The sequence below is a fragment of the Carassius carassius genome, chromosome 49 (assembly GCF_963082965.1).
Source record: "Carassius carassius chromosome 49, fCarCar2.1, whole genome shotgun sequence".
Classification (NCBI taxonomy): domain Eukaryota; kingdom Metazoa; phylum Chordata; class Actinopteri; order Cypriniformes; family Cyprinidae; genus Carassius; species Carassius carassius.
In genome coordinates, this window is record NC_081803.1 from 18976041 (window position 1) to 18987739 (window position 11699).

Sequence of the window (11699 nt, forward strand, 5' to 3'; positions counted from 1 at the left end):
TGCACTCAAAACTCACTATGTAACGTTATATCTTAAAATGTACGTTTGTGGTATGTGAATGTGATATCCACTGACAGACCTTTTAACTATTTTGTGTAAATATTGACATAAATGTTATGTATGTAAATATAATAAATATTGAATTAACTATGCAGTGGTGTTGATATATTAAAGTTTTACAGTATTATACACACACACACACACACACACACACACAGTATTTTATGTTAGATTTACTTTATACTTGATAGCTATTATCAGATTTTGCCCCCCTGTAACCACTACAGTTCAAACGTTTTTTGTTTTCAAGAAAAGAAAGTGACGTGACATTCAGCCAAGTATGGTGACCCATACTCAGAATTCGTGCTCTGCATTTAACCCATCCAAAGTGCACACACATAGCAGTGAAAACACATACACACACTGTGAACACACACCCGGAGCAGTGGGAGAGTATTTTGTTAAAGAAATTAAAACTGTTAATCAGCAAGGTTGCAATAAATTGATCAAAAGTGACAGCAAAGACATTTATAATGTTAGAAATTATTTCTATTTCAAATAAATGCTATTCTTTTGAACTTTCTAATCACCAAAAACCCTGCATATATCAGGGTTTCCACAAAAATATTTCACAATATTTTCATATTGACAGTTTTCAACGATAATAAGAAATGTTTGCCATCTCAGGAATAAATTACATTTTAAAAATATATTTAAATAGAACACATTTACATTTTAAACTATAATATTTTTTAATTTTTGCATTTTTTATCTAATAAATGCAGCCTTAGTGAAAATAAGAGACTTCCTACCAAACCCAAACATCTGATCTGTGGTACTCGTTGAAACCTAGTCATTATATATTGTCTATTTATAACAGTGTATAATAAAATGCAACAGTTGATTTGATTATAGATTAAATCTATGATTTATGATTTACCATCTTTTATATAAAACACAACACAAAGCCAAAACCCTGCTCTTTTAATTAATTCCCAAAAGGCTGTGTTTATTTAATATATAAAGTTCCTTAAAGGTTGAGAGACCTTATTCCTCAAGAGTAACAGCACACAAACAGGACAAAGAATGATGAGTAATCATTCCAAAGTGTTCAAAGGTTGAGTATCTCAGAAGAACACGTAAACAGACTTTGAACCTCCTCTATGTGGAGTGATAAGATAAAAGGTAACAAGACATTTACTCACAGACTGATTTTATGTACATTTGATTATACAGCGCAGTAACATACACTGCGACAGGACCAACCAGCAGAGTTCGCTGTTAAGTGACTACTAGTTTACATAAATTACAGCTCAATCTCCAGCCTCAGAAATCATCATCATCGCAAATGTCCAGATACACATCGAAAGCCTCGCGGTTGCAGTTTCCATCAGGGGTGAAGACGTACTTGTGGAATGTCCCATCAACACATATGGCTTCAAAGAGAGACAAGTGATGAGAAACTGACAAATCAATAACAGCTCACTCAAAGGACTTCAATAAAACCCACGTACCAATAACAGAGTTGACGTTTTTGGAGGTGTTCTTCCCGAAGGCACAGATGCAAGCGCATTCAGCCGGCACAGTGAAATTAGCCAGAGACCACTGACTGTCCACATACTGTCCGATGACCGGACCCACCTTTCCTACACGTGCCAAACTAGAGAAGACAAAATGCCACACATAAAACCCAGTGACTACTAGGATATTTCTAAATAACACTTAGAATGTAACGAAAACTGTAATGAAATGACAAATAAGATTTTTTTGGAGTGAAATGGTTAATCTTACGCAGAGCGCCGGTTCAGTTTAGTGTCTTTCAGAGCAAATATGTGCACTGTTCCCTTGTCACTCGATGCACACAGAAAGGATGAGTCGTGGCTGAAATTAATACTGTAAAACAACAGAATTCAATAAATAATCTGACATTTTTTAATTTCATACGTTTTTTTTTCATAAAAAAAGCAATACTAAAAATCTATTCATATAAAATGCAGTGAAGAAGTTTGGGCAAACTTAAATCAAATTATGTTTTCTTTTAATCTAAAAGAAACTTCTACTTAAATTCTACTGAAATTGTTACTTAAATTAGTTCTGTAGACCAGGGTTTTCTAAATGTGGTTCACAAAAAGCCAAAAATAATAATGATATTTGAATGAAATGTAAAATTAATGTGGCTTAGAAGAACAAAATATAATTTTAATATATTGTTAAATAAAATAGATGCACATCCCTTTATATATATATTCAAAATAAAAACACCAAATAAAAATCAGATATTTGATCTGCTTACTTGCATGCCATGTGACCAATGGACATCAGAGAACCATGAACATGCAAATGTGTTTTTAAATTATAGAAATATTAACTAAATATTAACAAATATTTTGTCTAAGGGGTTCGATTTACTAATACGTTCCCTCGATTTAAAAATTGTGAGCACGATTTACTAATACGTTCCCTCGATCTATAAATTGTTTTAGTACATCAATGGAACGAATTAGTAAATTGTGCTCACAATTTATTTATTTTTTCTTGCATGTCGTGAGGAGCTCCATATCATATAGATATCAGTCAGTGAAGGAAAAGCAGACAGGTTTTTAGTATATATGTGAACTCCTTCAATACTGTGTAGAAAGTATCCCAGGATGCACCTCATTAATTTGAGAGAATGTCCAAAGTGAGCAGAGCTTGAATCTAGATAAAGAAGAAGCTCAAATACAATACCAGTAGAGTGTAGCAGGGTCGGTTCCTCTACGTAGTTCCACTAGCTTGTCTCGTGTTGTAGTGTCAAACAGACGGATCAACGTGCCCTTTCTGGATGCAGACGCAACCACACTGCCAGGCTGGTTCAGTGCCAGGCAGGCGATTTCACTCTGGTGGGCGTTGATAGTGAATGGAGCAGATGATGTGCCAGGTTTTGTGTTGGAAAGGTCCTGTCAAAGCGTCATGAACAGCATTAAAAATTCCATCCAACATGTAGATGAACAGATTTGGAGAAATGTAGCATTACATCACTTAATCATCAATGGATCCTCTGCAGTGAATGGGTGCCGTCAGAATGGGTGCAAACATCTGTTAAAAACATCACAATAATCCACAAGTAATCCACACCACTTCAGTCCATCAATTAATGTCCTGTGAAGTGAAAAGCTCCATGTTTGTAACAAACAAATCCAGATATTTTTAATTTCATACCGTCGCTTCTGCCTAAAATACAAGTCCATAATGAGTGAAAACGTCCATCATAATATGTCCTCTCAAATCAAAATTCACCAACATATTTGTTTAGAACTATTTCAGTCTTTTTCGCTTGTAAAACGTGCTTGTTTTGTTCATATTTCTCTCCTGATTCAGACGAGATGAAAAGCAATAATACGGATAGAGAACTCATATTTTAGATGGAAGCATGGTTTGAAGTTAAACATGTCTTCGTGATGGATTTGTTTATTATAAACATGCAGCTTTTTGCTTCACCATATGTTAATGGGCTTGGAGTCATGTGGATTATTGTGATGTTTTTATCAGTTGTTTGGAATCTCTTTCTGACGGCAACCATTCACTGACAACAAATTTGATAAATTCTCTAATGATAAATTTCTCCAAATCTGTTCTGATTAAGAAACAAACTCATCTAAATCTAAATTTTGAGCAAATTTTCATTTTTGGGTGAACTATTCCTTTGATAAATGATTGGAAATTTTAATATGCGAAATTAAATTTACTACTGTTATATTTTATAATAATTTAAACATAAATCTTACCACTAACTGTAGACTGCCACATTTGTGTCCAGGAAAAACCAGCAACTGCTTTTCCAAACTAGGGCACAGGTCACACAAACCTACAAACACAAAAATACAGTGATGAAAAATACATAAAAACAAGTCAAGCCTATTTCTGATGAAACTATATGAAATTGCAAGCAATGCTCACAATACCTTTCGGGTTATCTCGAGTGTCAAACTCAAACAGCTTGACAGGGTTGTCAGGAAAACTATACACGTAGATCCTATTTTTCAGGACAATGATGATTCTTCATGTATAAAAACATGAAATGAGACGTTATTAATATGAACAGCATTTTTAAGATGTGTAAAGATGGAACACTATTGTTTAATGGCTGGATATCTTACTTGTCATGTCTCATCCTCACAGCCAGCACTGGTTTGGTGAACGTGAACTCAAGCACTAATTTATCCTTGGGGTCTCGCACTTCCCGAGAATCATCCCAAATTAATACTGCCAGAGATAAGATGAACAAAAAACACACATAGTTTATTCCAGCTCATATAAAGTCTGGATTGAAGGGAGCCATTCAAGTGTACTTTATCCAAGGATATAAGTGCAATTTAGACTCCAAGTGTACCTGAGATTTTGGAGAATTTGGGGTTGACACCGCCTCCCACCACAGCCAAGAGGTTTGATCGATGTAGCATTGAACACAGAGCAATGCTGCCCACCTGCTCATGATCTATAACCAATCAAATCACACACATTCAACAAACAAGTCTACAAATAGGTTTTTGAAAAAAGAAAACAGATTTATCCTACCTAAATGGCCCTTTTCCATTAAAGGTTCCACATTGTAAATACGAACACCTGTTTCCATGGCACAGCAGAAACAACCTAAACAACATGGAAAAAGTCAAAGCTAATGAATACAGAAAAGATCATCAGTACATTATTAACAGTGGCTAACAAGAACTTTTCTGATAATTTATTTAATTTTTGAGAACACTGACTTTATTTTATCCACTTTGTCAAAACAATGCAAATTATTTTCTGGTTTCAAAAATTATTGCGTAAAAAAATATGTGTTCATTTGAAAATTTGCACCGGTCTCATTTGTTATCATGAAATTGTATTATAAATATATTAATATTTTATTGGTCACTCTGCTTTCTGGATGTCAATATTGAAAAAAAATACAATCACGAATTATTTATATATATATATATATATATATATAATCAGTCTAGCAGCAATTGTAATAATATAGCAGCAGGATGTTTCTTAAAGGAAATGATATTGCAGACTCACTTTGGTTCTGGTTGAACTGAAGGCTGTTGACCCCTCTCTGCTGGGCCATGATGTCAGAGAAGAGTTCGCTGCTGATTTTCTGACCTTCAGGAGTTTTAACTAGAGCTAATCATCTTAAATTAGCAAAAGAGCAGGAAACAGCGTTTTATCATATAAAAACATGACTACGAGCTCAGAAAATCAACTTCATTTTACAATATAAGGGTTGACATAACACCTCACTTACCATTAAGCTGTTCAAAAGGTCCAACCAGTTGTCCTGACACTAAACAAGTAAATCGAAGTGATTTTATAAAGGTTGATGTAAATGTGACAGCTCACATTAGGCAATAAGCCGTAGAGCTGCCAACCATTGCTGTTGTTGTTGTTGTCGCAGCTGTCTTATTCTACGCTGGCGCGCGACTGTTAACGGAGCACAGCTTCCCCCTGCTGGAGAGGAGGACAACGAAAGTAGCGCATGGCCACGAAGAAAGATTTCTCACAGAGTAGATGAAAGCGGGTAGAAGAAGACACCTAAGTTCGTGTAGCTACTGTCTATGGGGCGTAGTAGAAGCCCAGAATTTATTTTGAATCTTACATGTACAATAGGCCTTAATTATGTTTTTTCACGTGTTACCTGTAAAGTCACCTATGATTTTTTCCAAATCATTCCATGATTTTCAGATACAGATCGTTCAATTTAATAGTTCTAAAATATAAATTTTTTAGTGCATACATTTGCCAAAGAAGAAGTGTAATTAAAACATTTATTTACTCGTAACAATCCACTATGAATTCCTTTAAAACTGTACACATTGCTATTACGCACTTAAATATTAGAAAAAGTCACACATATTACAAGGAGCCTCACAATATAAAGAAGAAGATAAAGGCAAAAATGAATAAGGATATAAACAGAGAGCTAAATAATTTAATCGCATGGCATCATAATATTGAAACATAGTGAAGTTATGTATTTACAAAAACTGATTGTGTAATTAACTTTTCTGTCCATAAGGTGGCAGTAAGTTACTAAAGACGGTCTCCTCAATAATGCGTCTTAATCATTTAATTGGAAAAGTGATACACAGGTAATGATGGCCCTTATGACGTCTGTCTGTTTGCATGTGCGACCTCCATCTCACCTGTGTCTTAAAATGACTATATTTAAAAAACAATGCTGTGGACAATACAATAAGGACAAAAATACAAAGACAGTCTGTCTGCTGTGGTACCTCTAGACAGAATGACTGTTTCTAACATTAAACATTAAAATGTCTGCTTAGGCCATTAAACAGGTCCCTGAGCTGTTCGCCAGCCAGACACACATTTTAGAGAATGCAGCTTGTTTTAGGATTTCAAAAGCATGTCTAGAGTTTCTTGGTTTTACCTGGTGCTGTATTTTGTATGGTAAAATAGTGTGTTTTACATTCACTTTAATATATTTTATTTACAGACGAATTAGGTGAGTTGTTTCACATTGTCAAACTGATGAATGCTTTGCACAGAAAGGAAGATGTATTGAATTACAAAAAAGGACGAGGTATTAAGCATGCAAATGAGAGAGCTATAAGATATGACAATATGAGAAAGAGATATGAGAGAGCTATACGATATGCAATGTATGCTGAATTTAAAATCAAACAGAGGTTGTCCTCAAGGGCATTATATACAGATGCATTTGGAAAGTACATGTTTAACATATGCATTTTTAATAATGGTGCATGGACATTAAAATGTCACCAAATGAATCAGGTTAATTTTACACATCTAATTAAGCCTATAAAACCTATAGCTTACTGTATCATGTTTGATACATTAATTTTTAAGGCCTCTAAATTACCAACATGATTTTTCTTAGTATTATTTTTAAGTCTTTACAGGGTTAAGAAGACTGGTTATGTCACAATGGTTTTAAGTCTTTAGCCTTTATGCTGGAACATGAAACCCAAGTGGCATATGATCTGTGCTTTGGCTGTTCACTCTTGATTAAGTGAATCTGAAAAGACTTTGATTCCTTTGATTCGGAGTTGAAAATGAAGCCATTGTTCCTGTCCGCTGGATCACAAGTGTTTGCATCAAGCTCAATGAGCATCTAATAACTCTGATATTATCTCGACCCCATCATAATTATTTATTTATTATTTATTTTTGGTTACATCATATGAGTGTAAGATTACTAATTTTGAACAGACTGCCATTCTTCTGCTTTGATCCAGTTTTGTAAACAGTTCTCAGTCCAGCTGTCATATTTATTTTATTGAGAACAAATTAGGTATCGTGAAGAAACCTGATGTTTATTTTTAAAACAAAACCACTCTTTTGGAAAGGGTTCACTTAAAATGTGTCTGTTGGACATAATATGATTTTTTTGTTTTTCTCCAATCATGATATGTAAATTACAAGTTACATAAAAAGAAATTGATACAACATGCATTTTCTTGTATTTCAATTCAAATTTCAAGTATATAAAAACTAAACTTACTGTAATATGGGTTAATAATGCAGTGATCTAAGGTTAATTTTAGTTATGAAAGCTTTTGATATTTTCCCCACTGGCTACATATTTACCATATAGGATTGGAGGTAATATTTTAAGAATTGGCCATTGGAACCTTGTTGACCAGCAACCTAAAGATTGTGAAGTCATGTTGTTTGTAGTTTGAAATTTGGATTCCTTTTTTAAATGTAATGATAGAACATAATTAAATTAGCTAATTTCTGGCACAAATGACATTCAAACTGAAGTTGTGGTGGAGGAAGCGCTTTAACGATGAACTTGTGAAGTTCTTTAATAATTAAACAAACAAACTTCCTCGCAGTCAAGTTTAATCTTCTACACACAATCTGTCCATGTTTTAATTAGCAGTCTGGTACATTTGTGCAGAGAAAGTACTCAAATTGAGAGAAAAGTTCACGAGATCACAAGCATCTGCCCATTACAAACTCACTCAAAATACAGGCCGTTTATTCTGGGCCGCAGCAAATGACCAGATTAATTTCCATTAAGCTTTTCTGTCTGCTCTGATTGTCATTAGTCCTGTTTAGACTGATTTCTGGATGAATCCCAGAGTGAAATAGCCAAACAGAGATCTTGCCAGAAGCAGCTATTGCACTGATTATGCTAATGTGCTTCTATATGGAGTCTGAAGAGAACAGAGGAAATCTGGCCAGACATAAACTAAGACATTCTTCCAGATTTGTCTTTTGCCCCTTGTTTTTGCATCATTTAAAACAACAAAAGAGATTGAAAACTGAGATTTAATTGCAACAACAAACTTATTACCCACTGATATGAGCAAAAACACTCAGAAAACATCAATATCAGATTTACTTTCTAAATAGTGTGTAAAATAAAAATGAAGGCATCTCAAGTCACAGTATGCTGAAAATATTATGCCGAACATGTAAACGAACCTAAATGTAAGTGATGTTGTTCTCATAATCAAAAATATGGTGCAAAAAAGGCATAGTTAACTATACTATACTATTTCTGCATTATAAAGTATGTATACTGAACTATGCAAATTTTCTGTATGCATAAATTACCTGTATCCCATGATTCACTGCACTTTCCATATGACAGATAACCCTGTTTTTGAATCATTATTTGTTTAGAATGCAAAAAGTTCAGACATTGTCACACAAAACTGAACCGATTCTGGTTCAGTTGGTTCTGGTTCTGAATTCTGATCACTATATTTGAAAGAAATTCAAGATGGAACAACAGAAATAGGATCAGATCATCACATTACGATGAGCAGCAGCTGCTTCGCATTCAGAGAAAATCTGCCACACAAATTGTAAACAAGTAAATTAAAATAAATAGTTTGAAATAAAAGTATGTTTATAACAGAACTGTGTGAACAATGGTCCATGAATATGTGCGTCATCAAACAGCACACTCGGTTTAAATGAGCTCCTTAAGATCACTTGACTCCACAGGGTTTTGCCTGCACAAATTTAATTTTAAAGAGACAGGCCTGAAGCAATTATCCAGAGTTAACATGGAAAGAATACTGCGGTCAGTGTCCTCCTGTGTTGTTATCAAAAAGAGACTGGAAAGCTGTGGGAATGACCATAAATAGAAATAATGGTGAAAAATGTGGAGCCAGAATCTTTTGTAGATTAAACCCCCCTGTTGAAGACCCCTGTACTATATGTTTATTTACTACACTAACATGTAGGCCTATGGAAGCTTAATTACAATAAAAAAATTAAAAAGGTAATTGTGACTTTTTATCTCACAGTTCTGACATTTCTTGCAATTCTGAATTTATATCTTACAATTGTGAAAACAGAAAGATAAACTCAAGAGGAAAAAAAACATAATTGTGAGAAAAAATGCAAATGCAATTCTGCAATGGCGAAACATAAGCTTGCAATTGATAAAAGATCACAAATTGCAAACAAATCACAATTGCGAGAATATATCTCCAAATTCAGACTTTTCTCATGCAATTTCTCACAACTGCATGATATAAACATCTGTGAGAAGTATAAGTCAGAATTGTCTCACCATTCTGACTTTTTGTCTCAGTTTCTTTTTTTCTTTTTTTTGTGAGATATTTACGGAGCCCCACACATGGCATGCAGGAAAAAATAGTAGGCTAAATCGTGTGCATGATTTACTATTTCGTTCCCTTGATTTATAAATTGTCCACACGATAAACTTCCATTCAATATGGCATGCAGGACAGGTGTACTTGATAACCACCAGAGGGCATTTCATCCCATACCTCTGTCACTCAGTCTAGGACTTCATTTCCCACAATCCTTCGCCCGGACTCATCAGCACTCATTGTTTGCACCTGTGTCTTGTTAACCCTGTCTATCCACCCAATAAATAGCCTGGTTCATTCAGTCATTCATAGTGAAGTCTTGTGTGTGTTAAGTACTGAATTTCTGAGCCACTGTTTCCTGAGTCTTGTATTATTCTGCCCCTCGTTCTGGATTACTCTGTCTGTAAAGTTTGCCTGTTTTATGACTTTTGCTTATGTTTGGATCATGATTGTGGAATACCCTATGAATAAACACTGCTTTTGGATCCTCAGCCTTTGTGTCTCTGAGCAGTTCATGACAACCGGAAATGCAATGCTAATCAGTTTGGTGGGCATGCATGAATCCTTCCCTGAGGGGCGCCGAGACTTACTCACTTCGAGAATAATGTTTAGTATAATGTTGCTTGCATGGGTGCCTGGTAAAAACATTGTTGCTTGTTAATAATTTGATTACTGGTAAGCCTTCAACAAACAATAACACTCACAATTTATTGATTTACTTGACTGAGATTGTAAGGCACAGTACAGCATAAATTTTGTTAAAGTGCCACGATGAGGAGCTCATTTCCTTTTGTAGGCATATCATACATAAGTGGGATGTTTTGACGTAGTAAAACTGACATCTGAAGAAGAACTGAACTTTAACTGACATCTTGCAGACGTACATGTGCTACCTGGGTTCGTTCTGTATTTCACCGAAAATGAAATTCACTGGAATAATTAACTGAAAACCCAAGATGAGTTTGCAATGAAGACTTCATTCTCTCTGCCATTTCTGATGTAATCAGCCTGTTTTTTTTTAATTATCACTGTTTTGGCCAAATTGTTTGATTGGAAACGTTGCTGTTAGCTATAGTGTAAAGTACATTTGAGCTGATAAATGCACTAAAATTTAGACTTCTCTTTCCGGAAAATGGATCAGAAATATTTATGACTTTTTTGCATGGGTGCATAAACTGAGAAAATCCTTCTCCACCTGTTACTGCATCAGCAAGCAGCAAATCATGATTAAAAATAGTTTCAATATGAAACAAATCACCTATAAAATGATTTTAAACTAAAACTTGATGTTATGTTAATTAAGTCGGGCAGCTGGAGTCCTCAGTGAGTTCATTGAGGTGTATGAAAGCTCTGCATATATATATATATATACAACCCGAATTCCGGAAAAGTTGGGACGTTTTTTAAATTTTAATAAAATGAAAACTAAAAGACTTTCAAATCACATGAGCCAATATTTTATTCACAATAGAACATAGATAACATAGCAAATGTTTAAACTGAGAAAGTTTACAATTTTATGCACAAAATGAGCTCATTTCAATTTTGATTTCTGCTACAGGTCTCAAAATAGTTGGGACAGGGCATGTTTACCATGGTGTAGCATCTCCTTTTCTTTTCAAAACAGTGTGAAGACGTCTGGGCATTGAGGCTATGAGTTGCTGGAGTTTTGCTGTTGGAATTTGGTCCCATTCTTGCCTTATATAGATTTCCAGCTGCTGAAGAGTTCATGGTCGTCTTTGACGTATTTTTCGTTTAATGATGCGCCAAATGTTCTCTATAGGTGAAAGATCTGGACTGCAGGCAGGCCAGGATAGCACCCGGACTCTTCTACGACGAAGCCATGCTGTTGTTATAGCTGCAGTATGTGGTTTTGCATTGTCCTGCTGAAATAAACAAGGCCTTCCCTGAAATAGACGTTGTTTGGAGGGAAGCATATGTTGCTCTAAAACCTTTATATACCTTTCAGCATTCACAGAGCCTTCCAAAACATGCAAGCTGCCCATACCGTATGCACTTATGCACCCCCATACCATCAGAGATGCTGGCTTTTGAACTGAACGCTGATAACATGCTGGAAGGTCTCCCTCCTCTTTAGCCCGGAGGACACGGCGT

General features: G+C 35.0%; 1 protein-coding gene across 1 annotated transcript; it reads right to left on the reverse strand.

Annotated features, from left to right (window-relative positions):
- Positions 1-1196: 1196 nt before the first annotated feature.
- On the reverse strand, positions 1197-5439 carry wdr45 (WD repeat domain 45). Its single transcript, XM_059544417.1, has 11 exons — positions 5261-5439; positions 5044-5148; positions 4555-4629; positions 4370-4474; positions 4137-4242; positions 3942-4036; positions 3765-3844; positions 2728-2936; positions 1792-1893; positions 1515-1660; positions 1197-1436 (listed from the first exon to the last, which is right to left on the reverse strand). Exons 2-11 carry the CDS (start codon positions 5090-5092, stop codon positions 1327-1329), a joined length of 1077 nt encoding a protein of 358 aa, XP_059400400.1. The 5' UTR covers positions 5093-5148; positions 5261-5439; the 3' UTR covers positions 1197-1326.
- Between the last annotated feature and the right edge of the window lie 6260 nt (positions 5440-11699).